This window comes from Leopardus geoffroyi, chromosome D3 (assembly GCF_018350155.1).
Source record: "Leopardus geoffroyi isolate Oge1 chromosome D3, O.geoffroyi_Oge1_pat1.0, whole genome shotgun sequence".
NCBI lineage: Eukaryota > Metazoa > Chordata > Mammalia > Carnivora > Felidae > Leopardus > Leopardus geoffroyi.
The window spans coordinates 33,792,321-33,817,000 of NC_059339.1; the positions used below are offsets into that span (position 1 = coordinate 33,792,321).

Consider the following 24,680-nt stretch of genomic DNA (forward strand, 5'->3'; position numbering starts at 1 on the left):
CTTTAAACACAGGGAAGGTGGTACAGAAGTCTTGGCAAAAGGGACTACCATTTCGACTGCTGAAGATGTCATTGGAGAAAAGAATGTTAGATCATGGAATCATATATTTTCAGAGCTAGGGAAAGTCTTCAAATGAAGACAGACGTCTTGAGCATGATGGCTTGAGGAACAAACGCAATAGGTTATAAACACAACTGGAACCAAGGGTGTTGAAACTTTGTTACTCCACGACCTGCCTTTATAGATGGATAGCAAAAAAGGGGGGGATTCATTCCTCAGGATACCTCCTCCTACATCTTCCAAATTACAGGTCCTTTGAAGTAAAAAAAAAAAAAATACATCTTTTTGGTGAACTTTAATTTGGATCACGGTAGCAGCATCTTTCACATTGTGAGAAAATGTTCATTAGTAAATTCGCTTAAAAAGAAATTCGTTTATTCATGGCCTAAACAACTGAATTATGCACTAACACATTGGAGGCACCATTTGTAGAATTTGTTTTAATTATTAGACGTTCTTACCCTACTGTTTGCCTTCGAAGTGATCTACTACTAGGTTCAGAGAATTCCTTACAATGGACTGAACTGGCTCTACATGCCAGAGGGGCAATTCGACTTTTTTTTTTTTTTTGAATCCTAAACTGGTATGCTCTTATACCAGAAGAATATTCCATTATTTCACTTTTATGTTTTTGCGCCTTAGGAAATTCAGCCAGAACCTGGTTGCTCAGCTTTGGTACTTTGTGAAATGTGTTTACTTTGGGTTGTCTGCCTACCAAATCCGTTGTGGCTACCCAACGCGAGTCCTTGGAAACTTCCTCACCAAGAGCTACAATTATGTCAACCTCTTCTTGTTTCAAGGGTAAGGAAGGACACTCTGTGTTGTCACAGTCACTCACAGAGGGGAGGCTGGCAATAGAAAGGCACTTGTTTCCTTGGGAAGAAACAGGAAGGTGAAAACAGGCTGATGGGGCAATTTAGATCATCACAGAACTCTTATGACTTTTGGCAAAAGACAGATACACCTCTTGAAATAGCCTTTCTAGGTGTAGTTGCCACACACCTGGTCAGCATAGTGTTCTAGAATTATCCACATGGGTTAATTTTCTATTACTGGATCCTGCATAATTACTGTGCTAACATTTCAGGATGAAAACCAGGGATACACGATCCTTAGGTATTAATGTATTTCTGGGCACAATGGAACAGAATTCGGCATTTGTACTATTTGAAGATCCCCTTGGAATTTTGCGTATACAATGAGTTCCTCCGTTGAAGAGGGCCATTTATTCCACCTAACGTCAACCTGAATGCCACATGACTTGCTTGTCCCTGGTAGTAAGTTAGCTACTAGACAAGGCCTATCGGCTCTTCCGTGTAAGAATTTCGTTGGTAGTATCTCCTCTCTGTTCCAATGAAGATCATACCACAGCCCGGAAGGTGAGGCTGCTCATGGCACCGCTGGCTCCTTGGCTGTACCAGACCTGGCGACAGGTGACTTAGTCACAGAAGAGGTGTGGAGTGTGCTCGGTCAGTCACTTAGTGGTGTTCTCTGTGTATGGCCTGATATTTCTTCAATGGGCTGGATTAGTGTTCACTTGGCAGAGCTGAGTGGCCTAGGGGAGAATTTCCGAGTATAACCCAAGCTGCTCTGAAGAGCCTAGGGTGAACCTAGGTCTCCAGCTGGGAGAAGCTCTGTGTTAGTCAAGAAACAGGGAATAGTTCCTAGGCCAGAGAGGAGCCCACGCCAACGCAGTCCCAAATATGAGAACGTAAGGCCAAAATCTTATTAACCTGAGGCAGCTACTCAGTCCACCATCTACTGTGTGCCCCCAACCCCATGTCCTGCTCCCTCTGACATCTCTCATCTCCCCTCAGCTTTCACGTATCAGGTGTACAACTTTTCCTAGCTCATTCAACAGCAAAACCCCAGTACTCAATAATCCCACGACCGACAGATTCTCATAACATAAACACATACACGTTTTAAAATGTAAAATGATGGGTCTTTTTGCAGAAGATATTACCTTAAATGTAGAAAATCCTAAAGAATCAACCGAAACACGGTTGTAAGTAATCAATGAATTCATTGTAAAGTTGCAGGATATAAAACCAACATGCAGAAATCAATGGTGTTTCCATACGCTAAAAACAAAACATCAGAAAAGAAAAAGAAAACTATCCCATTCATAATAGCACCAAAAAACAATGAAATACTTAGAAATAAATTTAACCGAAGAAATGAAAAGATCTGGGCAATGAAAACCACAAGACTTTGATGAGAGACGTGGGAGAGGACACCTTCAAACTTATTTAAAAGGCAATCCTAATTTGTTAAGACCATCAGCAAAAAGAAAAAATAGAAAAAAGAATGGAAAATACTAATTCATACGTTGACTTAGGATGAGAAGCAGTTGTATTCCAAGTTAATTTTACTATAAGGGTCACCTTGAGAATTTTTCCCAAGTCATAGGGGCTAAAACAATAAGGAACTACATGAGCTCCCGGGGTTGGGAGGATGACGGGGGCCACCCCACAACTGCCTCTCTAGCAAGATGTGGTTTCTGGCAGGTTCCGCCTCGTTCCCTTTCTGACTGAGCTGAGGGCTGTGATGGACTGGGTGTGGACAGACACGACCTTGAGCCTCTCCAGCTGGATCTGTGTGGAGGACATCTACGCTCACATATTCATCCTGAAGTGTTGGCGGGAGTCTGAAAAAGTAAGCCAATAAAAATGCCTTACCCCTTTTCGTTTCCCTTCCATCCAGGCTGGGTATAGGATTCATGTGAATCTCTGCAAGCTTTGTGGCCAAATACATGGAGGCAGGGGGCAAAAATGGTGAGGACCTGCGACTGTCCCATTGGTTTCCACCCCGGTGGACTTGGGAATTTTGGACTCACTGCTGCCTTAGTCAGCAATGGCATCCAGATGTGTTCTTCTTTTGGCCAGCCTATATTGTAGTTATTTTTAAAAGAAGAAATGATATATTGCTCTGTGACCCATAATTCTTAAATGGCTCATTTGGGAGCAGAAGGGAATGTGGTAGGATGGAGAAAAGTGGGGTCAGGTGGCTTGGACTCAGGCTCACCCTCTGATTCACTCTTTGATGAGCGACGGGACAATATAACTTCCTTGTGCAAAGGAAATCGAAGTGCAAATATTTGCTTATTCTGTTAGATTGAATATTAAAGTTTGAATACGGTTACAATTACTGTTATTCATTGGATTTTTTGCAAAAGCTTAAAGACGGAAACAGGAGTCATAACAGCAGTGGAAACGCTCAACAAGCATTGGCTGAGATGGTAGAAAGTATCCCTTTTTTTTTTTCTCTTCTTGATAATACCCTCCTTGAAAAAGTTCCCTCCAGTGTATATAATTTCTAGTATGTTCTGCTGCTGCTTCTTGGAGTTCCAGTGTCATAATCACGGGTCCCACTCACCGGCGGCTCCTGTATTTGTGGGGTTTGTGAGAGTAAAGGAGACAGGGCTGGCAGTAAACTTAAAATCTGCTAGCTTGTCCTCATTTGTAAGGAGCAGAGAAGCTGATAAAATGACAGAATATGGCAGCTATTCTACCAAAGGGACTTTGAAGGTAACAGTCATGGCGATAAAGCATCCAGAATTCGTGACCAGTGAAGAAAAGCGGGAAGAACCAAGAATTGTCCTGTCGGAAGTAGAAAAACAAATGGAAGGAGGCAAAGATAATAGCCGCTTTTAACTATTTGAAATAGTGGGAAATAGGGGGAAAGTTTGAATTTGTCTAGAAGACGCAAGATAACACAGTTGAGACAGGTTGGCAAAAGCTCTAGTAAGCTTCAGTGGCATCTGACGAACTTCCTAACAGTCGAAGCTACCCCATCACAGACTGGCTGCCTCAGGAGGTGGCTGCTGCCCAGAGGTGTCCACATACACACCGTCACACAGAGGAGAATTTACATCCTGAAACCTCTGTGCTGGGACGCGTAGGTCCTAGATCTATTCATTCAGCAGTTTATCATATCAGTTGTCTATTGCTGCTTATCAAACTACATCAAACTTAGTGGTTTAAAAATAACCACCGTTTTGGGGGCACTCGGGTGGCTCAGTTGGTTGAGCCTCTGACTTCGGCTCAGGTCATGTGGGTTCAAGCCCCACATTGGGCTCCCTGCTCTCAGCACAGAGCCCACTTCAGGTCCTCTGTCCCCTGCTCTCTCTGCCCCTCCCCTGCTCGTGCTCTGTCTCTCAAAATAAATAAACTTAAAAAAATCACAACCATTTTCTTTGCTCACAATTCTGCGGGTCGGCAGTTTGGGCTGCATGTCGCTGGACAGACTTGCCCAGGGTCATCCTGTGGCTGCTGTTCCAGAGGGAGCAGGCACAGGCCAGAGAAAGGCCCGAGAGAGAAGCGGTTCAAGAGACAGGCAAGTGGAGAAGATAATTTCGGAATAGAGAGGATCTGAACCTCTGTAGATGGTAAGAAAAAGAACAGTAGAAAAAAAGAAAAAGAGAAATTCTTAGCATCGAAGCCAAAGGATAAAGGTCTGGGTGGGGGGCCTCGGGAAGCGTGGGACCAGAGGCGTGGGTGACTAAGTTAGTAGTGGCAAAGAGGAGTGGCCATCCTACGGGAAGCTGGGGAAAGATGTGGTGAGGCGACTGCACACCACATAGCCTGGCTTCCGCATGAAGTAGACGAACTTATCTGTTGACAGCAGGAGGGAAGGACGGCATCCTAAAACCCAGAGCCTGTCCACTGAGCACTGGAAACCGTGAGATACTACTTCCTCTGGATGAATGGGAGGGGAGTCCTCAGGTGGGGGTTTCTGAATCAGAGCTCACATTACTGTCCCACATCGATACAGGGCCACCTTTCATGGGAGCAGCTGTGTCTGCCCCATTTGTTAGCTCTTACAAGCTTTTCACTGCCTTTGAGCCAACAGGTGACAACCATCTTTTTTTTTCAAGTTTTTTTTTAATGTCTATTCATTTTTGAGAGAGAGGAAGAGCCAGAGCGTGAGCAGGGGAGGGGCAGAGAGAGAGAGAGGGAGACACAGAATCTGAAGCAGGCTCCAGGCTCCGAGCTGTCAGCACAGAGCCCAATACAGGGCTGGAACCCAGGAACCCTGAGATCATGACCTGAGCAGAAGTCAGGCACTTAACTGACTGAGCCACCCAGGCGCCCCGACAACCTTCTTAATACTATAGTGAGGAAGTCACAGCCATTGCCCGTCGTCCTTGTGAAGGACAGGGTTTGCTGTGCCCTAGAACACGAAGCATTCCTCCCCACAAAGGTTTACGATTATTGTCATTTTATCTTCAAGAAATAAAAAGCCTCATTTCAATGTATCACCTTTGGTGATACATGCATCACCTCTACTTAAATATATACTTCTATCTATGCTCAGTCGCTGGCTATTTCAGAATAAGAGCCTTTTAAATCACACGTAGTACAATTTGCTAAGGAACTTAGGTGTGTGGGAGGTCAGTGTCAGGGGAGTCCAGGCGAATCTGGCACGCGTTTTTACTCCGTCCCATCAGAGACAGAAACGTTACCAGTAACTGTCTCTTGCCCAGTATAAAGCAGAAGAGTAAGCTGCTTTTAAAAGTAAATTTTCTTGGGGCACCTGGGTGGCTCATTTGGTTCAGTGTCCGACTTCGGCTCAGGTCATGATCTGGCGGTTTGTGAGTTCGGGCCCCGTGTCGGGCTCTGTGCCGACGGCTCGGAGCCTGCAGCCTGCTTCAAATTCTGTGTCTCCCTCTCTCTCTTCCCCTCCCCTGCTCATACTCTGTCTCTCAAAAATAAATAAATATTAAAAGAAAAAATTTAAGTAACTTTTCTTGGGGATTCTTCCAAGTCGAATGTGCTGTGCTCCAGGGGCTTTATGAACACACTTTATGAAGCCAGAACAATTTCCTAAAAGGCAGAGTGTTGGCATAGGAGCACACACAAATGCAGGCCACTGGGTCCCAGTCCTCGTTTCCAATGATTTCCAGGCAGTCACGTCCCAAAACACTTTAGGAAGCTGATTGGAAATGTAGCCTGGAAGGTTATGCAAACTGGGAGACCCAGAAGAGCATTGACTTACCCAGGAAAGGGGTGACAGGCAGTGCAGGACAGGAAGGGGACGGTCCCTTTGAAAGGTGAAGGGGGAAGTAGCCTCAGAGTTAGAGAGAGGTCCAAAGGTGCTGGCCCTGTCCTGCCCCGGGGCTGAGCAGGAGAAGGGGGAGAACGGAGGGGGAGGTTCTGGGGATTTTAGCAGTGAGCCTCAAAGGGTGGCCTCCAGGAGAGGAACCGATATGGCACCACTACAGTCAGAAGAGACCCACGCTGTTCTTAGCAGAGAAAAGTCTTGAACCAACAAAACACTTCGCCACCTTATGCCTGAGCGCTCCTGCGTGAGGATGAGAGGCCGCTTGTCTCAACTTGCCTCCCGGAGAAAAAGATGAAAAAGCAAGCCTGTGTGTGTGTGAATATATATCTGAAATTCTCCAATACTGCAGTTTTTCTTTCGCAATAGAAAATTATAGTCAGTGGCCTCAAATTCCAGCGCAAAGATACCGAAATACAGTGCTGGATCTGAACATCATGCCCTAACTCGGAGCACAGCCACTGAGAGGCACTATCTCCTGAGCACAGAATCCATAATGCTGCCCATACTGGCTCCCGTGTCCCCCGTCCAGCCCCCGCCCTATACTTCCAGGCCTGACTTCAGCAATCACGGACGGCCAGGGCCCATAGAGCCATTGTAGCAGTGCTGGCTCCCAGACCTCTGTCCTTGTTTGTCGCTTGTCACATGAGCTCAGCGCCTGCAGGCAGAATGTGGATGAGTTTTCCTTACTTCACCTCTAGTGAAATGAATGGCTGCCTCCTGAGGGATTGTGGCCCCCAGGATAAATCTCACAGCCAGGCTGGGGAGTGGGGGTAACCCCCATATTGTGTGTGCAGCCCAGCTTCAGGGGCTGACCCTGGAAGGCAAAAAGGTCACGGAGAAGCATCATTTAAGCAAGGGTTACACGTGCATATCTGAAGCCCTTTTGATTCCGGATAACAAAGCTGGCTCCTTGTGCCTTGCTTAGGAGCAGTGCTTGGTGCAAAGCTGATCCCTTCCGAACGCACTGCTTTTGTAGGAGAGAGCAGGTCCCTCACGTGACGCACACTTCTGCCACCACCCCCCAGTTCCTGCTGTTCAGCACAGCCCCCGCTGAGGACCCGCGTGGAGTCCTGGAGGCCGAGAGAGAGGGCTCTTCTGATCGTATAGATTTTATTGCAGGGCTTGAACCACACTGCCTTCTGACAACGTGTGTCATGAATGAGGTGAAAAACTTTTTTCCACCCACCAAGAGCAGGTGGTTGATAGGCACAGCTTTGGAATATTCAGGAATTTGCAGTAAAATGTCTTTCTCCCACATGATCCCTTGAAAGCAGAGGCTTTGTTCAGCAGTATTTGATCCATCGGTCCATAGGTTCATCACCAGCCAAAACCAACACAGTTTTAAGGAGAAAGTCCCTCGGGTCCCATTGGTCCCTCGTGGCACCACCGTGGGGACGTGTTGGGTGCTCCTTAGAGCTTCACATCACTACTTAATTTCCTAGAGTGACCTGAGCGAACTGAGCAGAATCAGGACTCAGTCGGGTCCCGCGGCAAGAACGCGCACCCCTCCTCCCCGACCCAGACCCCGCCTGCTTCTCGGGGCCAGAAGCCTGAGCCCGGTGTGACCTCTCTGTTGCAGAGATACCCGCAGCCCCGGGGGCAGAAGAAGAAGAAAGTGGTGAAGTATGGCATGGGAGGCATGATCATCGTTCTGCTCATCTGCATTGTCTGGTTTCCCCTTCTCTTCATGTCCTTGATCAAATCTGTGGCGGGGGTCATCAACCAGCCCCTGGACGTCTCGGTCACAATCACCCTGGGAGGGTACCAGGTAACCGCTGTGCACCTCCCCCAGGGCTCGCTCACCTGCCGGCGCCTTTCCCAATAAACAGCCACAGGATGTGGAGTTAGCTTTGGTGCTCCAGATTCCTCCCTACATTTCGGCTGGTCAGCAAATACGTGATGTATGAGATAAGTAAAGCACCGAGGACAGTGAAAGAATCGTTTTGTTCTGGTTGGGTAATCACTTCAAAAAGAGATCTCTGAGGCCAGCTGCCCTCGGGTACCCGGGGGGGGGGGGGGGGGGGCGATAACACGGCGGAAATATTGTTCTTTGAACCCAGGATGCAGAGACGGGCCTCGGAGGGCTAACGGCACCTTGTTTCTTTGTTTTCCAGCCTATTTTCACAATGAGTGCACAGCAAAGCCAGTTGAAAGTTATGGATCAGCCCAAGTTTAATAAATTTATGAAAGCTTTTTCTAGGGACACTGTAAGTAATTGCATGCAGTAGATCTCTGTGAAGACCTTTCTAGACGAAAGGTGAGCTTACTGCTTGTCATTTTGTTCACTCCTCTGTCATGGCCTGTGGTGGTGGGAGGGACTTTGCAGGGGTTACCAGGGGTCCGCAGCGCATTTCTGGCTACTGGCCCCTTCGACACTCTGAGCCATTATGTCCGTATCATTGGATATGTGTTAATAAACGTAATCGTAATTCGGGACATTTTAATGTAAGCTTAACAGATGTAGGTCCACTTTCATATTTTTAATTTTTTTTTAATTGTAGTAGATACTGACCCCTTTGATGGGTAGGTCTAATCTGAGAATCTGTATTAAGGGAGTCATTCAAAATGTTGGAAAAGCTCTATGCAGGCCCTTGCTTGTGCTGTCTGCATTAGTAAAAGCTGGGAGCCACTGAGGGCTTCATAACTAGGGAGCGGTTAAATAAGTTATGGCAAATGTATCAAGTGAATTTGATAGGCACTGGCTGCCCTAGAGCGGTCGGCGTGGGAGAAGGGGACCACCACTTTTCATTTTATTTACATGCTACGTCGTCTGAATGTTTTCCGAGCAGCGTCTTTCATAATACAAAATAGTCATTGCAGAGACTCTGCATGGCGTGAACATTTCTCAAGATAAAACCTAAGTGAAAAAGGACACACATTCCTATTTTTTAAATTAAAACAAATGAAATCAACATTTCCTACCATATATCACAGCGGTGATGCCCTGGTGGTAAAGTTGTGGCTGATGTATTCTCTTCCTTACATTACAAACTTTTAATCACATGATAAATCAAGCTTTCAGAATTAAAATTTGATTTACAAATAATACTTTGTATTTAAAGAAAATGATTAGGCACACAGATGCTTATCTCCTTTATAAAATTATCAGCCTCTAATGCACACTGCCAAAACTAATCTTGAGGGATGTGCAGCTGTGAAGACAGGACCAGGATATTGTGGGTGGATTAAATTTGACTGGGTGGTGAGAGGGAACACCCCAATAGTTGATACATTTCCTTCTTAATGGGGAGGAAAATGACACCAAGTCATTTGTCTTTTCTTTATTGATGAGTTGGGATGATCCCATAGCTGTATTGGTGCGACAACATCACCAAGATTGCTCCATGGCACTCGGGCTGCCCATCCCTGTGGGGAGGGGAACAGAATAGTGCAATAGAGCATGAAGACCATGCACTGTAAAAATTGCCCTTCCTTACTAAGAATTCCCCTTCATGTAGCCAGTTACAAAGAAGAGTAATCACTTTATTTGTACATCACCACAGGGGGCACACGGGTGGCTCAGTCCGTTGGGCGTCCGACTTCGGCTCAGGTTATGACCTCACGGTTGGTGGGTTCGAGCCCCACGTCGGGCTCTGTGCTGACAGCTCGGAGCCTGGAGCCTGCTTCAGATTCTGTCTCCCTCTCTCTCTGCCCCTCCCCTGCTCGCGCTGTGTCTCTCTCTCAAAACTAAATAAACATTTTTGAAAAATTTTTATTTGTACATCACCATATATATGATCTATTTATGCATGTGTATTTGTGCGCATACAGGGTGCTATGCAATTTCTGGAAAATTATGAGAAAGAAGACATAACTGTAGCAGAACTGGAAGGAAACTCAAATTCTTTGTGGACCATCAGCCCTCCCAGTAAGCAGAAAATGATAAGCGAACTCACGGACCCCAATAGTAGCTTCTCTGTTGTTTTTTCATGGAGTATTCAGAGGTAGTTACTGTATTTCCATGCATAATTTCCCCTTTCCCCCCAATCTAAACTCGGGGTGGGGGTGGGTGGATAGCAGTAAAGAAAAAGTCGATGGATGTGGTTTATAGCTGACATTACACTTTGGGAACATTCATTCAATGCTACAGCTAACATCTGTGTTTACTAAATAACAGTGTGCCTAGGAATCTCTGACAAAAATAAGAACTTCTTAGTTTTCCTTTTTTCTACTCACTCCAGTTTTTAAAGAGAGGCTGGCAATGAGTTTTGTGAATGAGAGAGAGAGAGGGGTAAAGCAAAAAGAAAAAGTGTCATGACTTATAAAATGAAATGGTCTGGATGATTGTAAGATTTCCCTGAAAGGTGGACATTTGGTCTTAGCAATAAAGAATTGGCAGTCTCGGGAACCCGAATTCTCACTCGAATCCCTCCAACGTAGGGAAGTCCTGTCAGATCTTTTCTCTAAGCAGGAGATGTGAGAGCAGCCTGGGAGTCCCAAGATGGGAGAGCTGAGAGAGATTCCTTCTCACCTAACCTGAGCCCATGGCCAGCACGTGGCCACTACTGCACTTGTCGATCTGTGTTAAGTTTGTATTTAAACTCAGTTAGTTAACACACAGTGTAATATTAGTCTCAGCTGTACAGCATAGGGATTCTTCACTTCCATACAACACCCGGTGCACCTCACAAGTGCCCTCCTTAATCCCCATCACCTATTTCACCCATCCCCCCACCCACCTCCCCTCTGGTAACCCTCGGTTGTTCTCTGTGGCTAAGAGTCCCTTTCCTGGTTTGCCTCTCTCTTTTTTTCGCCTTTGCTCACTTGTCTTGTTACTTAAATCCTGCACATGAGCGATATCATATGGTATTTTTCTTTCTCTGACAGACTTATTTTGCTTAACATAATACTCTCTAGCTCCATCCGTGTCTGTGCAAATGACAAGATTTCATTCCTTTTTACCGCTGAGTAATATTCCATACACACCCCCCCCCCACATCTTCCTTATCCATTCATGAGCATGTCTTAAGAAAAGTTCTTGCATTCAGAAGCCCAATGTGTTAGTGAAGCAACCGGGGAACCTCAACACAATACACTAGTTGGTTGGCTTAGTGTTTGTTTGTTTGTATTTGTCATAGTCTTGTGATTCAGGATTCTATGCCAGCAGTCAAGTGATAGGTTCATTGGGTTCATGGTTCCTGGCTTCTAGGATAAAATTAAGAAAGAATTATGATAGGTACAGAAGAAGGCTTCTCCAATCTAAAGTGAATTTACAAAGAAACAGTAAAGAAATATCTGAAAGGGGGCTGTTCAGAATTGAAAGAACTCTTTCTTTCATCTTATTTTCTCCTTTAGAACATCCCAAATTCCTCACATGAAATTCTGTACTGCCAAAATTCACTTTCTAGCTTTTTCTTTGAAGAGCTACCAAAATAATAATAATAATAAATAATAACAACATTAAAGATCAACTCTTGATGGAACATTCTTTTAAAAGCATGGATTCTATTAGTCACCATGGAGACTAACCTCACTAGATTAATAAAAAAAAAAGTGTTTCAGAAACTCATGATCAGAGCATCAAGACGGTTTCTCTTCTAGTCAACAGACTCTGCCCTCTCACCTGCCATCTGTTTTAAAGGTGTTTGTGGCCTCCCCGGGCTTTACTAACTTGGTTGTCTAAGAAGCTGGACGTAAAGGTGAGGTGGACAGAAAAGGTTGGGGGTGACAGTTGTGGATCCAAGGAAGACTTGGTGAGATTAATAAAATGAAGAGTCAAGTGAATTTTTGAACGTCTCTTCTAGACTTCCAAGTAATCACTGACATTGAGTCTTTTTATTTCTCTTCACAGAAACATGAGTTTGGGTGCAAAGGCAGAAATTGCAACCGATAAGCTTTCTTTTCCTCTTAAAAATACCACACGAGAACATATAGCTAAAATGATAGCCGGCAACAACACGGAAAGTTCAAGAACACCGGTGTAAGTGATTGCTCCTGTTAATTAGCTTTAATAGATGGATATATCTGGTACAAAATCTGCATCTGCAAACTCACGTATACCAGAAATGCAACTTTCTTCAGTAACTCAAGTCAATCTCTACTTGGAGGCCTCATTGTGTTACATTAAGGCAGCTCTGTTTTCCTCCCCCGGTACTCTGTCCACCTAGCCCTGGGAGTACTGACCTTGTTCCTGGGTAGCAAACTTTGCTCTTATCTGACCATAATCACCAAAAGCCAGAGAAAGCCCCTGGGATACCCCTCTTCTACTATTACTCCTGGCCTGGGGTCATTGAATGGATGGGAGATGAGGGGAAGATAAGGGGTAAAAGGAAATTTGGGGCGGGGGGGGGGGGATCTACATCTTAAAATATTCTCCTGCCGTATAAGTACTCCACTTCAAACAGATATAAGCTGTGATGTCTAGATTCTAAGCAGGAGGGGGAGAAAATGCTATTGGTGCAAAACCACTAAATGAAGTATTCCAGACGTCCACCAGCCAATGCCTAGTTCTGACCTCCAGTCTGCCTTGGCCCCACTTTAATGCAGTGAATATAAGCCACCATGATGCAGTCCTCAGACGTGCTCCCTACGACAGCCTGTGTTAATCACTAAAGTTGAAGGAACCTCAAAGACTGTCAGTTCCTCCCCCATTATTTCATGAGAGAACAGGCAGGCCTAGAAAGACACAGCGACCTGCTCAGGTCACTTAGCTTGTCCTTGGCAGAGGGAGGGTTAGGTCCAGGCCACTAGTTCTCCCCTCAAGCCTCAGTCTTGTCACTAGATAGATTCATGCCGTCCACTTGATTATAGATATATCTAGAGAGAGAGAGAGAGTACAGACCTAGATCCTAGCAAGAAAGACAGTCCCTTGCTTCAGAAACAGTCACAGACATGGAAAATCTCTGTAGCAGTTTTCAGGTCATAAACTGCTCATGTACAGAGTTTACCTGAGTATTCGAATAGAAACAGGTAAAATTTTTTTGGCTTCAGATAATTCTAGTTAGAATGGAACCTATAAATTGCGATGACATCACATTGTATACATATACAAAGATTCACCATTATCGTTTGATATGAGGTCAAAGTAGCAACAAAAAAAATCAATTTTATGTGGGTAAAACAACTAAAACTTAATTACGCTTCCCCTCCTTTTTTTTTTTTTAACATACAGGACTATAGAAAAGATCTACCCATATTACGTGAAAGCACCTAGTGATTCGAATTCAAAACCTATAAAGCAACTTTTGTCTGGTAAGGCTGAGAAGGAATTATTTCAGAACTTTTTTTTTTAACCTTCTTTTATTCAACTTCTACAGTTTGCATTTTCAACCTTTCTCGAGCTTCTTTCCAGTTTTCTGTCTCTGTGAGACAGAGCTTATAGGAAGCATGAGACTCCCAGCTGCGTTCCACAGCCAGAAGGAATCAGTCACCAGAAGCCATATTCTTCATTGTTTTCATTGATATAGAACTTGATGGGCTTAAATCCACATTTAGTGCCTTAGTCTGTTTACTTGTTTCTATTAACATCCATATCTTGGACAGAAAATGGCCTCATGCAGTATTAAATATGAAGGCCCCACGATAAGAACAATAAAAAGGTAGCAGGAAATGTGCGTGATTCAGCCCAAGGGTCGTTAAGTATCAACAGTAGTCTCTAGGGACTGTATTTACCCCAAATAACAGAGATGGTAGTAAGATGATGATATGGAATTCTTAAGCATTAATTATGAAGCATTGTTTGACTTCATCAGTTGCCTGGACCAGAACAGATGGGTATGGATGGTAAAAGTAGAAGGACAGTGCAGTATATATCCAAGTCATGTTCATTCCTTTGCCAACATGGGTTGCTCATTGTCACCAGGCGGTATGCCAGGCACTGGAGACGAGGTTCTACATGGTTCATGTTTAGCTGGAAAGATGGAGATTGCCTAGGTAAACAGGTAGACACCCCCATGGAGATCTCAAGAAGTAGAGGCAGCATAGAGGTTCCGAAGACAAGTGTGGGCGGGCCCCCACATCTCTATGCATTTCTTCCTCTTGAGGTTCAGCCTGTGAAGTCCCCCTTCCCCACACCACAGGTCTTGGTGTTCTCAGGTCCTGCCAACACAACAACTTCTCTGATTAGCTTTACTGAGTTCTCTCTGATCTTTACCATAAGGCCTATTTAGCATACATTGGTGGTTATCACCAGTTTACAAAGGGGGAACCAAGGCCCAGTGTGTGAATTACTCAGCAAAGGTTATACAACCAGTACGTGGACAAACTAGATCCAAACATGGGCCACATGTCCCCCTTCAGAACTCTCTAGACTTCAGAACCAAGGTTCTTTTTCTTCCTGAGCATTCTCAGTGGTTCACATTCTTCTTGAGGAGGGGTTTCTTTATCTTTATGAGTCTCCTGCCTCACTCTCCATCCATCCATCCATCCATCCATCCATCCAATAGACTTACATTGCCACACACTGTCCTAGATTCCTTTGATCTAGGAATTTAGCAGGAAATAATGCAGCCACGGCCCCCACCCTCACAGAGTTTATAGTCCACCACCATGATTCTCAGTGGAGGCCGTATTATCATTGGCAGTGGTGGTATTTTCTTAGAAAGGCCTACACAGAGGACTCCAAGCTTTCTGTTGGCCTTTTTACTGTTTTATATTCACCCTAAGCTCCAACACAAGCAATCATTAACCACACATCATGGGTTTTCAGAACTTTCCTGAGCTTCATGCCATCAATCCTTGCGGAAATAACCTCCTCTCCCTCTCCATCTCCACTTTACTGATGTTCTCAGCAAAATTCAACTCAGAAGGCATGTCATCTGGGAAGCCTTCATGGATCTTACCAACCAGAATTGTTCTCTCCTTGTCAACACAGGTCTAATAGTGGTTGCCACGTGCCCATAAGTTGTGCTCATGTACATGGCCTGTTCCCATTGAGATATGGAATTGTGCTGTATTCAACTCTGTAACCCCTGATCACCTAACAGAGGGCCTTCCTCCCAGAAGACACTCAATAAATGCTAGTAATATGATTGGATTAGTCAAGTCAATAAAAAGTCAGTGATTTGGGTTTTTAAATGTCTAACTAGTTGCTTGGAATTATTAGCAAAGAAATATGCTCATGTATATTAAGCACGTGTGATACTCACGTATATACTCACGTATATACTCACATATATATCACATGGGTCTTCGCTCTCTCCCTGTGATATGGCTGCCATGCTCACTTAGCAACAATGAGCGTCCTCTTTAGCGACAAGGAGAAACCTTATGCACACCTGCGGCCCACTTTTCTTTCTCCACTCACACTGTTAACATGTGCCCTACTCATCCTGGCATCACACGCTATGGATAGTGGTAATCAGGTTCTGCCATCTGACAATTGTTTGCGTGCATTGAATCTTAATATGCTTATGCTAACTTGGTTTCATTTTTCTCGTCTTACAGAAAATAACTTCATGAATATCACCATCATTTTGTCCAGAGACAATACAACTAAATCTAACAGTGAGTGGTGGGTTCTCAACCTGACTGGAAACAGAATATACAATCAGCACGCTCAGGCCTTGGAACTGGTGGTCTTCAATGACAAAGTCAGCCCGCCCAGTCTGGGGTTCCTGGCTGGCTATGGGTAAGGATGCATTTCAGTTAGCAGTCACTAGAGCCTACTTCTGTGTCATATAAAGTTGATGGGAAGCTTTGTACCTTCCTAAAATTCTTGAACTTAACAGCTGCAGTGTTGAAATTCATAGATCATTGGCCCTTCAAGAACCAGAGTCCCAAAGAAGTCAAAATGCCTGGGGTGAATAACACCATTAAGGACAGGACTAGAAGTCATATTTCTGGTTTCTTGACTCCACGTCTTCCTGTTACGTTTGATGTAATTCAATGTTTAAACTTAGAAATTGGTGTAGGGTTATCTCTTTTCCGCATAGATTGCCTTCTGACCTGAGCAGATGCTCAGTCAAGCATCGCAATTTTGGACATGGTCCAATGTCCAAAATGGTCTGATGCTATCATTTCACCGTGTTCTGATGCTTACATTCTAAGACACATGCATCCCCTACAAGACATGAAAGTCTGTTAAGAAGTCAATGTCTATGCAGAATTATAGTATTAAAATAAATAGCTAGGTGCAGAAAAGTATATATAGTACAATTGAATTTCTATCAAGTATATTATGTGGTTTCTTTATATAATGTTTGCAGTAAAACCCCCTGAAGTTCATGCATGAGACTACTAGCATTGGTTGTTTCCAGAATTGAGATTTTTTGACACTTTTATTTTTCAAGTCTTACAGCACTGTAATGTATAAAGTGTGTTTACACAAGGAATATGAATTACCTTTTTAAGAAAATTTTTTTAATGTTTATTAGTTTTGAGAGACAGAGAGAGCCAGAGAGCAAGCAGGGAAGGGGCAGAGAGAGAGGGAAACACAGAATCGGAAGCAGGCTCCAGGCTCTGAGCTGTCAGCACAGAGCCCTATGCGGGGCTTGAACTCACAGACCGCGAGATCATGACCTGAGCTGAAGTTGGCTGCTTACCCAACTGAGCCACCCAGGTGCCCCTGAATTACCTTTTTAATAAACACAGTAAATGTTTTCACCAAAGGGAAAAACTCTAGAGAAATTTTGTTATTTTTTTTCTTTTAGACGTGTTCTATTAACTGTGTTTAACTGGTAGATACAATTTCTAGCTACCTTTTTTTTTCCCCCCAGTATCATGGGATTGTATGCTTCGGTTGTCCTTGTGATTGGGAAGTTTGTCCGTGAATTCTTCAGTGGGATTTCTCACTCCATCATGTTTGAAGAGCTTCCAAACGTGGACCGAATTCTGAAGTTGTGCACAGATATTTTTTTAGTTCGAGAGACAGGGGAACTGGAACTCGAGGAAGATCTCTATGCCAAATTAATATTCCTGTACCGCTCACCAGAAACCATGATCAAATGGACTAGAGAAAAAACAAATTGATGCTTTAAGACACAGACTGCAGATCAAATTAACATTTGAATTAAAAAAAAAAGCACAATATGCTCATAAGAGCTAAGCATTTCTAGTTGGATGGAAATGGTTTCTCTTCTGACAGGTGGTCAAAAGGAGCTGACTTCCTTCTGCAGTCTAAGCTACCTTGTAAACGAAGGCGCTGTTGAAAATGTTATTTGTAATTCCATTTCTCCAAAATCAGGGCTATTTGTTTTATGATATAGTCAACAGTGTCTTGCATTCTGATTGACGATGCAAAGGAATCATTTATGGGTCTCCTCCCTCAGAGAAACAGTAGAGAAGAAGGGAAAAGGAAAGTTGCCCATGGTTTTCTGTGCGGAGCCCGCACACTTCCTGAAGAGATGCTCTAGTTCAGTAGGCCGCACCCTGTTGCCAACGGGGAAGCTGCTGTGGGGAGAACAGATGGGCCTCAGCATGCCCCGAAAATACGCAACAGCAATAGGAGGCTGAAACTCCTGAAGAGATTTCTGGGGTGGGGGGCGGGGAACAAGAGGGAGCCAAAGACCCATGAAGATACCAGTGGACGAACGAGCCTCATTCTAAGCAAAAAGTTAACATTAGTGACACTCTTACTGCCTTATCTTAACTGAAGACTAGTAAAAAAAAAAAAAAAAAAAAAATCTTTCCATTAAACACCAGTGACTTCTCAGGAAAAAAGAAAAAAAAAAGCAGCAAAACAAAAATGGGGACACCGGTTTTGTCGAGGCCCAGCAAATGACTCGCTTCAGTGGTGGCTGTTATGCTTCAGAGTTCTGCTCCTCCTCAGACACAGGCTCCAGGTAGAAGGATGAAAATGGCGCCCAGCTGGGTGTGGAAATCTCTGACTCTGTAACTCTTTCCTAACTGAGGTCATGAACGCCCTTCTACCTTTTTCCCCATCCCTCAACACGCTTTTTCCCATTTCGATGATTTAAGGCAATGGTTTTTTCCAGTATGTGACATTTTCCTTCCTGTTTTTCAGGTATATCGAAGAGTTTACATATTCCAATTCACATTTTTACATCTGAGACGGGTTTTTTAAGTTCATAGTTATGGAAGAAATATGTATATTGAGCTTGGGGAAATAAAAAAAAAACGGCCTTTTCTTAAATTATTATTATTGGTAATACAACCTCTTCATTAAATAACAATGTAGCATGAAAATTTATGATTGAAATGTAGTTTTCATTCTGTATTAAAATACAGTTTCTGAGGAGTCATTAAATGGACTAGAACATGTCCAAAAAAATGATCCTATGTAGTCTGGGTTCAGGACTGACTTAAAATAAAGCACATCTTGCAAAGCCATTTCAAGAATAGTCTTCATTCTGCCTCCTTTGCGTGAAGTAGGAAAAAATTACTATTTTCAACACTGTGTACAAGGAGTTAAAAAAAATCATGGTAAGGGAATATGGAGCTTTAAAAAAAAAAAACAGAGATCAGACGGTGTTCGGTGTCTTCTAGAGAACTGGTGCATATTTTTCTTCAGGCGGGAAAGCCAGCGTACTTCCCAGCCTGTGGCAATCAGCTCCTCCGGTCGTTGTAGCAGTAAACTCAGTCCACAAACTGTGGCCCACACTCTGATTTCCCAACAACACAAAGAATCATTGTGCGTGTTCCTGGTTGTGAACTCTTTCTTTGAAAACAGGGCAGCTCAAGGGAATTTCCAGAGAGCAAGTTATGACACATTCAGGAAAGAGGAGAAGTAGGAAATCCTCCCGAGAAGAAAGTGGAAAGTCAAACCATACCAGAATGGTAATGCTCTTCAAGAGAGCAATTTCCAGGGTTCAAGAAGAAGCTTCCTGTGTGTGGGGGGGGAGGGGGGCATAGAAGGAAATATAAAAGATAGAAATAAAGGATTGTAGAAAGGAGGCGCTTCCTCCGGGGAGGCATGTGCTAGAGTGGAAATGGCAGACAACGAGGAGGTCCGCAGGCCTGGCCAGGCTACCGTTGGGCAGGGAACCCCCGGGCCAGCAGGCCCTGTCCCCTCTCAGCCCCACGTATCTGACAACATGAAGGGATCGTCGTACTGTAGCCAGCCACGTTCCAAGCCCCGGCCCAGCGGACGCTCCTTGTGAAAGTGGCCTGCCACCTTAGATTGGGTTCTCTGGAGACGGCCTCCGAAATGAACAGCCTGGACCAAGGACGTTTGGGGCAGTGGTCCCGGGAGTTACACTGGTCAGCAAGGAAGGCAGGATTGAGCAGAGGGACGTGCTGCCCCATCACGCAGCTGCAACTGAACGTCACCCAACCCTTCAGGGCACTTGAGATCTGGGGTGGTTCTGCCTCGTCCCGGGCAAGGGCATGGCAACTGGATGCTGGAACAGCAAGTTGTTGCCACCGCCACTCCCTGTGCGGGTTTCGCCTTTGATGAGGCGGGAGCCTACTCCCTGGAAGGAGGGGCACAGCCTTGACCCATGAGCACGGGCGTGTGGGCGTGCAGAGGGCATTCGTGGAGACTGCAGTATCCATCACTGTCTATCCTTGGGCCACTCAGACCCGCTGGCTTCTTGTAAGATTGTGAGGACTTACTTCCCTTATGAGGGACGAGTAAGACGCAGGAGATCCGGCCCCTGCTGCCGCAGCTGGTTTTGAAGCCAGACATAATACTCAGCATCTATCCTCCACCACCTGTTCTAGGTTCCCCTCACCCTCATCTGGTCCCTGTCCCAATGAGGCAGGGAGCCGGGCAGGGTGAGCCAGACCCTTGGCCATAGGGGCCCAGCGTCCTCGTTACCAGCCTCGCTCTGGTCCCAGCTGCTGCATTTACCTCTTTTACTGTTCAGTCTGGTCCCCCCGGGACCCCTGAGCACCAGCGTCTGCCTCCCTCCCCGACTGTATAGCCGCAGCCTTCCTCTCTCAGCCTACCCTTTCCGTAAGGTGACCCTGTGCATAAGATGACCCCATCTGTAATGTGGCTCCATCCGTAAGGTGACCCTGTCCCTTGCCAGAACTGTCATATTGTCCTTCTAGTTTAGTGATCCTTTCTAAAATGATTATTTTCTTTTTTCACTAGCTTTCAAATCCTGATTTCTATTGTTCTTTGGTGTCTTGTATTAACTGCTAATTTATTTTCGTCTATTTGAAATACTGGGTTATAGCTTTCACCCGTGTTGTTGCGGCCATGCCTTTCTGGTAAACTTGTATTGTCTCTAGGGACCTGATTCTGCTCTTTATTCTTTTTTACTGAGACGAATTTGAGACTGTATTTAAGTACAGCCCTTTTCTGTGGCTCCTTGGGGTGTGGCACTAGGTTTCCCAACTTTTGGGTCAGGGGATGGCTCTTCTGGCTCTGCGACTCTGGAGACCCCTCCCACAGTCCCGGAGTGTCCACAAATGTGTCTTGATTCTGAAGCCCCCAGCTCTGCTCACCTCTCCATGAGGCCCACCCAGCCTCTACATGGTTCTGTCTCCTCATCGGCACCCGTTCTGCCCCCTCTATTCCTAGCAGTGTCCCCGAGGCATGGGGCCTGGTCCTGAGAAGCAGTTTCTATCTGTTAGTTTTGTTGTTGTTGTTGTTTTGAGAAAGGGAAAGGGAGCAAGCAGGAGCAGGAGAGAGGGGCAGACAGAGAATCACAGTATTCAACAAGGAAGAATACATTTAATTTCACAGTTAGGGATGACAGCCTTACATTTCCCTGGCCTGCTTAAATGAATTACTTGCGATAAAGGTGCTTTAGGACAGTGTGCACAAGTGATTAGTTCTTGGAAGCCTACATTGTTTGGGGGAAGAAGAATTTTTTGTAAAAAAATAAGCTATTTTTCATTAGCTTAGAGCATCGTTTCAAGTTATAAATACCTGTGGTATTTAATGTGGGTGCACCCACATTAATGAGGCCATCCTTCACACCAGCCACACTGCTTCTTGGGACCTCCCATGGTTAGTCTAGATTTTGTCCCCAGAAGGTTCTGAAGTAGCTCAGAACACTCTATTCGTTAAGTAATTTCCATTACTCTATACCTAAGACCAAAATTTCAATCTCTAAATAATTTTCCACTACAAACTATGTCCCAGTACTTTGGCTGACATCACCTAGGTGAGGTTCTGCAGTGAAATAAGGTGGCAATATTAAGACACGTGACAAGTAAAATACTAATATGGAATTGTTCCAAATTGAAATATAAGCCTCCTGTCCTTTTTCAGTGAGAAAGGGAAGTTAAAATATTAACTATTCATTTATTAATTAACTATTGATTATTAATCAAGTCAATGTCCAAGAACCCAAGAACACTAATAGCTTTCTTATCTCCATGAATTAAAAGTCAAAGAGATTAAAGCCCTCCATTTCTGATTCTGATCAGTCTCAGGCAGAGATGTTCTCAACCCTTTAGAGAAATTGAGGTCACTTCAGGAAAGCAGCTAGTGTTGTCTTCACAGATTCTTTTGGTCCTTACGATGGCAATTCAATTCGGGGCACCTGGGTGGCTCAGTTGGCTAAGCATCTGTTGACCTCAGCTCAGGTCATGACCTCACAGTTTCATGAGTTCCAGCCCTGCATCGGGCTCTTCACTGGCAGCATGGAGCCTGCTTAGGATCCTGTCTGTCTCCCTCTATCTCTGCTCCTCCCATGCTCACGCTGCCTCTGTCGCTCTCAAAAATAAATAAATTCAAAAAACCGTTTAAAATACAACAATTCAATTCAACACCAGGTTTCTGATTGTGCTTCATTTTCTAAAGAGCCCCCAAATCAAAAAGGACCCACAGAACTCACCCATCATGATCAAAGGTCCTGCCTCCCCAGTTATCTAAGGCAAAAGCATGTTCTCGGAACCACCAAGAGTACTGCAAACCCAGAGCAGAAACTCAGGGGAGCTTGAGTGAAACTGATGGGGAAAATCATGCTGATCCAAGACTGGCTGAGAAGGCAGTCAGTCCACACCAGGGAAGCAAAATCCACAGCCATGATCTTAACTCAACAGAGAGAGATCTATCCCAACGAGCGGTTACCTTTGGCTCGGTGCATTTGCCATATTGGGGAGGAATCCACATTTGCACCCCGTCCCCGCTCTCAGAGAGACACGGCTGGGAGGCAGCCGGGGTTGCCTTCTTTACAGAGTGTGGAGATTGGCAGTGTTGACGGCTCCAGCCATAAAATGCATTAGAGATGCTCCTCTTTCCCTCCTGGTCAATTAGTAACTTCTCGGTTCCCATTTGTTCTTCACGCCCATATTACTACTGGCTGGAATGTTATTGGGTCTACTTTCTATTTAGTTACAAAGAGGCGGTATCAGTCCTGAGCTGCGGTAACAGCTTCCACCATCCCCTTGGCATGCAATTATCTGGACCTCCAAAATCAGCCTCCTGCGCAAGGGCTCTTCCTCACGTGCAGTTAATTATCCAGGCTACGGGAGGGGTGGACTGTGCAGCCCTTCATGGAGCAGCTACACAAATGCAAGGTTAGCCTCTCGACAGCCCGTTCTGGGAGCAAATGCAGACGGAATGTCGAGGCACCTGACGTAGTGCCACCGCTATCTGCATATGTCACCAGCACTCAGTGGTGCCCATAGAATGAAGCTGTTCTGCGGTTCTAGAGCAATGCATCAAATGTGTCAAGAATCACCTTCGGGGTGAGGGAAATTGGTAGCTTTTAGGGAAATTGTTTAATAGGTTGCAGGGACACTTTCCCCAAAGTCTTTGTTGAACATTGATTTCCACACCATCCGTATTTCTAATTCTCATTCTCTCCGGCAGTGAGGGTAAGTAATACCATCCAGGAGGATAGAAGGTGCTGGGTGGGGGACACAGCTCCCCAGCCCTTGAGTGCCACAGCCCCCAGCCAAGCACCTGCTGCGCCCTCCTTCCACCCTGGCTGCAGCACCCATGTACCCCAGAGCATAGGACTCAGGACAAGTTCTCATCGTCTTGGGGGATGGTAGGCAAAGATTTAGAGCTACAGCAAAACATTAGTTTGAAACCTTTTGCCAAAGGAAGGAACTGAAGCTAAATGTCTCAGGTAAGGATGCCATGGGAGGAATGGAAACTGCAGATGTCATTTAGGTAGCTCTGGGCCCCCTATTTTCCTGCCCTCTGTCCTGCACTGAGGTCTGGGAAAGTGCTTCTGAAAGGCTACCTTCACCCAGGAGGCTGTCAGATGCCTAGGTGTTTCCATCTGCCCACGGAAGAGTGGCATGGCCAGGGACCACTAGCAATGTGGGTGAGGCCCAGGCCAGGTGACCAGAGCTGAGACACGAGAGTAGGAATTCTGGAAAGAGCCCGAGGATTAGTTATGAGAAAGTGCTCTAGAACAGCCTGGCAGCTTCATTTCAGTGAGCTCGTCGGGCTTGGGGGTCGGAGCCCAGCCTCATGTCAGCAAACACATGGATGCTGGAAGGGCATTTAGTCGTTGAATTACATCAAGCAATGAAATGTATAGAGAAACGTGGAGGGGTTGGACTGGGAAGAAGCCACCTAGTATATTTCCCATATCCTCGGGCTTGGTGCAGGGGTGCGGTCTCAAACACCTCTAAGCACCCGGGTCAGCCCTCCACACGCCTCGCCCCCTCCCGCAGCCTCTCATCCTTTCTAGTTTGCTCACGCCTAATTCACCATGGCCCCGTCTCGGTTCTTCCCGGCTTTCCGTGTACGTGGCCATCACCCTCTGCTAGGTCGGGCTTCAGGTGCCACTTGGGAGAGAGAGGAGACGGATTGGCCAAAGGCTGAGGAAGTGAGCTTAGGTTTTCCAGAATGGAGGAGAAGAGGGAGAAGAGAGCCTCACGTGATCTGCCCTCAGGCAGTTCCCTGACAGAGGACGGACCCTCCCCATGTGAGGATTCACACTCACTGGCACATCTGTGCTGTCTTACAAAGAATTCCCACCTCATTCCTGGCTGATGAGACACATATTTTTTAATAGACACATAGTCCACAGACAATGTCACATTAATGTCAGGCGTACGGCAAGGTGATGACAAGTTATGCCGTGTTCACTACAAGTGTGGCTCCCATCTGTCACCACACAACACTATTACAATACCATTGACTATATTCTCTACGTTGTGCCTTTTATTCCCGTGACTTATTCCCTAACTGGAAGCCTGTGTCTCCTACACCCCTTCACCCACTTTGCCCATCCCCTCCCCCCTCCTCTCTGGCTACCATCAGTTTGTTCTCCGTCTTTATGGATTTGTTTCTGCTTTTGGTTTGGTTTGTTTTTTAGATTCCACATATAAGGGAAATCATACGGTATTTGTCTTCCTCTGTCCGACTTATTTCACTTAGCATAAGACCCTCTAGATCCTACCCGGTTGTCACAAATGGCAAGATCTCTGTAGTTTTTATGGCTGAGTAATATTCCATTGTATATCTATACCGTGTCCTCCTTATCCATCCGTCCGTGGATGGACACTTGGACTGCATCCACGTCGTGGCTATTGTAAATGATGACACAGCAAACAGAATATTCTCCAATTAGTGTTTTCGTTTTCATTTTCATTGAGTCAATATCCAGTACTGGACCACTTGGTATTATTGTTTTTCATTTTTTTGAAGAACCTCCACACTGTTTTCCACAGGGGCCACGTCAATTTACGGCCCCACCAACAGTGCATAGGGGTTCCCGTTTCTCCACATCCTCGCCAACACTTGTTATTTCTTGGCTTTTTGATTCTAGCCATCCTCACGGGGGAGAGGTGAT

At 45.3% G+C, this 24,680-nt stretch overlaps 1 protein-coding gene across 1 annotated transcript in view; it reads left to right on the forward strand.

Moving 5' to 3' along the window:
• LOC123587471 (piezo-type mechanosensitive ion channel component 2-like) overlaps window positions 1–18,354 on the forward strand; it is a 38,420-nt gene extending 20,066 nt beyond the window's left edge. Inside the window, exons 10-18 of the mRNA XM_045457284.1 lie at window positions 703–861; window positions 2,571–2,718; window positions 7,706–7,894; window positions 8,241–8,333; window positions 9,898–10,070; window positions 11,918–12,046; window positions 13,238–13,317; window positions 15,511–15,694; window positions 16,782–18,354. Coding sequence (XP_045313240.1) covers window positions 703–861; window positions 2,571–2,718; window positions 7,706–7,894; window positions 8,241–8,333; window positions 9,898–10,070; window positions 11,918–12,046; window positions 13,238–13,317; window positions 15,511–15,694; window positions 16,782–17,034 — 1,408 coding nt within the window. The 3' untranslated portion in view covers window positions 17,035–18,354. The remainder of the gene's footprint in view (window positions 1–702; window positions 862–2,570; window positions 2,719–7,705; window positions 7,895–8,240; window positions 8,334–9,897; window positions 10,071–11,917; window positions 12,047–13,237; window positions 13,318–15,510; window positions 15,695–16,781) is intronic.
• The last annotated feature ends 6,326 nt before the right edge of the window (window positions 18,355–24,680 follow it).